Source organism: Platalea leucorodia (genome assembly GCF_965183815.1).
Source record: "Platalea leucorodia genome assembly, chromosome: 8".
NCBI lineage: Eukaryota > Metazoa > Chordata > Aves > Pelecaniformes > Threskiornithidae > Platalea > Platalea leucorodia.
The window spans coordinates 41,943,781-41,946,618 of record NC_138830.1 but is presented as its reverse complement, the minus strand read 5'-3'; the positions used below and the strand labels follow the sequence as shown (position 1 = coordinate 41,946,618).

The window sequence follows — 2,838 nt, the reverse complement described above, 5'->3', positions numbered from 1 at the left end:
ATATAAATGGGGGTTTGATCAATTATAGTGTCTCCCGCCTGTTGGCCGCAACACAACAAAAATAAGTAGTAATTCTTCAAAGCAGATGTACACAAACCTAAGCAGGATTTAGCTTCTTTAATATTTGAATGTAAAAAGTCTGCTGTCCACAACTCTTTAAACCCAGCTACGACTTGGGAATTCGTTAAGAGATTCTGACTCCCGTCTCTCCCTTTTCTTGGATGAGAAGTGGTTTAAAGCGGGAACACTAGAAATCCAGAGAATGTTGAATACTTCCAGCCTCCCATCAAGTTTCCTCTCTCCAGTTTTAGATAAGCTCTGTCTCCTTTCTCCATCTGAATCAGGACTCCATTGCTAGCAGCTTCTCGGGTCACATCTTGGTCCCCTGCAAAGGCAGAAATCACTGGCCACCCATTTAGCATCAAACTCACCTAAAGAGCAAGATAAAACAAAGCCCTCCGTCAATTAAAGTCAGACAATGACACCGCTGGGGCTCGCCTAGCAGGCGAAATGCTTAGTTAAGAAAGGGCCTCTTTTGACAGCTAAAACTCCAGCCCCATAAAAATGAAATATCCATCTGAACCCAGCTAAGGTATGTACTCTAAAGGAAGAAGCCTTTTCACCGCTGTTTTAGACCGACAGCCACATCAAAACACCCAGTGCATATAAAACAGGACATTGATCCTATTTTGAAGAATTTCAATAGGGTGCCTGTGTTTTCACGCTATGAAAAGAGGTCTGCTCATACTTATTGAAAGATGGCTTTATGCGAAACCTCAGAGACAGCGAGGAGCAGAGCCACAGCCACCGGAGTCAGCGCGTTTGAAGTGTATTCAAGAGGTAGTTTTCCTTTGTTAGGCAGCAAAGACAATATGCCACAACACAGTCAATAAGCTCTGCTCAGCTCGCATTAATGATCCCGGGACTGCATACCCCACATTAATAATACACCACCTGCCCAATCTAGATGTGTGAAGCCGCTCACACCAGAACGGTGCTATATAGCTGTACATTCACCTTCGCGATGTGCATCGCTACGCAGACAGATTTCCTGTCTTAGGTTACGCTACCTGGCTTCAGGCCGGTCGTTTATTATCCCTACCTTGAGGTGCGTGTGCATCGATCCACATACAAAGGGCATGCACAGGGCAGATGCATACACACGCACAGCACTATATTCCTTATCGTATCTATGCCATAGGCGCCTCCCTGCACCCCAAGACCCTATGAAGCCTTCTGCCGCCCGAGAGCGGGTGAGGAGCCCACCGGGGGCCGCGGTTCCCACGGGCTCTGTGCAGGGATGCTCCCCACGGCGCTCCGCGGCTCGGAGCAGCCCGGGGCCGGGCCAGGACGGGAGAGGACGGCAGGCGGCCGCCGGGGTATCGCCTCCCGTCCCGGGGCGGCTGATGCGGGCAGGGGCCGGGCGGAGGCCTGCTGGGGCTGGGCGGCCCTCTGGGCACCGTCCCCTCGGGCGGGGAAGCGCCGGGTGGGCTGCGCTCCCGCCGGCGGCTCGGGGGCACGTCCCTGCCCCGCCGCCCGCACCGCCCCCGCCCCCGCCGGGCCGCGGACCCGGCCCGCTCCCTCCCGCGGTGCCCGCGGAGCCAGGCGACGGCGCGGGGGGCTGACCTGGATGGTTTGCCTGTTGTACACTTTCACCACGTGAAAATTAAAACTGTAAATCCCTTTCCTGGGCGAGATAAACGTGCTCCGCTCCGAGTCGAAGTTGCTGCCGATATTCACTAGTACCTGGAAGGGAAGGGCACCGTCAGCACCTCCGCGGGGCCGCCGCCCCGCCGCCGCCCCCGGCCCCCAGCGCCCCCCCTCCCGCGGGCAGGGCCCCGCGGGGCGGCGCGTCCCCGGCCCGGCCCCGCCGCCTGCCCCGGCAACTTCTCTCCTCCCGCGGCGGCGCGCCTGGAGCCCCGCCGCGCCCGCCCCACCTGGTCGAAGTAGATGATCATGGTGCGGTTGCTCATCTCGGAGGGCTCGTGGTTGGTGCTGCGGATGGCGGAGAAGGCGACCTTGGCGCTGCCGGAGCGCACGGAGATGCCGAGCGCCGTGCCGGTGGGGTCGGAGGTGGGGTTGGAGTCGCACACCACGAGGCACTTCCCCTCCAGCACGATGGGCTCCGTCTCGTTCTGCCCGCACGCCAGCCACGCCGCGCCCAACAGCAGCCCCAGCCCCAGCCCCAGCCCCAGCCCCGGGCCCCGCATGGCGCCGCGCTCCCTTCGCTCGGCGGCACGTCCGGGCTCCGCTCCGCTCGCTCCCTGCCCCGCCGCGCTCTCAGAGCGGGGCCGAGAGCGCCCCGCCGGCTGGGAAGCGGCCGCGAGGAGGCACGGGAGCGCCGGCACACATAGCGCGGGGCGGTGCGGAGCCGGGCGGAGCGGTGCGGAGCCGCCCGCCGCGCCGCGCGGGGCTGAGGGAGGCGGCGGGAGGCGGCGGCGCTGCCGGGGCTGCCGGCGAGCACAAAGACGGCGCGGGGCGCGGCCCCGCCTCCCCACCGGCCCCGCGCTGGCGTCAGCGCCCCGCGCCCGCCCCCGCCGCGCCCGGCCCAACCGGCGCCCGCCGCGCGCCGCCGCCGCCAATGGCCGCGCAGTCCGTCTCCTGCCACCTGACGCCGCGGCTTTTGTTAGGCGGCGCGGGCGCGGGCGCGGGAGCAGGTGCCGAGCAGCCGCCCGCACCGCACCGCGCCGCGCCGCGCCGCACCGCGCAGGTAGGAGCGCCGGGGCGCGGCGGGGGGCGCGGGGCGGGAGAGCGCCGGCGGAGCGGAGGGGCCCGCGGCAGCTGGGCGAGGAGCGGGGTGTCGGGCAGAGCCCGGCTGAGGGCGCGGGGGGGCGGAAA

At 64.4% G+C, this 2,838-nt stretch overlaps 1 protein-coding gene across 1 annotated transcript; it reads right to left on the bottom strand.

The window, feature by feature from the left end:
- Positions 1-233: 233 nt before the first annotated feature.
- CBLN1 (cerebellin 1 precursor) lies at positions 234-2,210 on the bottom strand (the record flags this gene model as incomplete). The annotated part of the gene is made up of 3 exons (XM_082320897.1): positions 234-431; positions 1,627-1,746; positions 1,938-2,210. The coding sequence occupies 3 exons, from the start codon at positions 2,208-2,210 to the stop codon at positions 234-236; spliced, it is 591 nt and encodes a 196-aa protein (XP_082177023.1).
- Between the last annotated feature and the right edge of the window lie 628 nt (positions 2,211-2,838).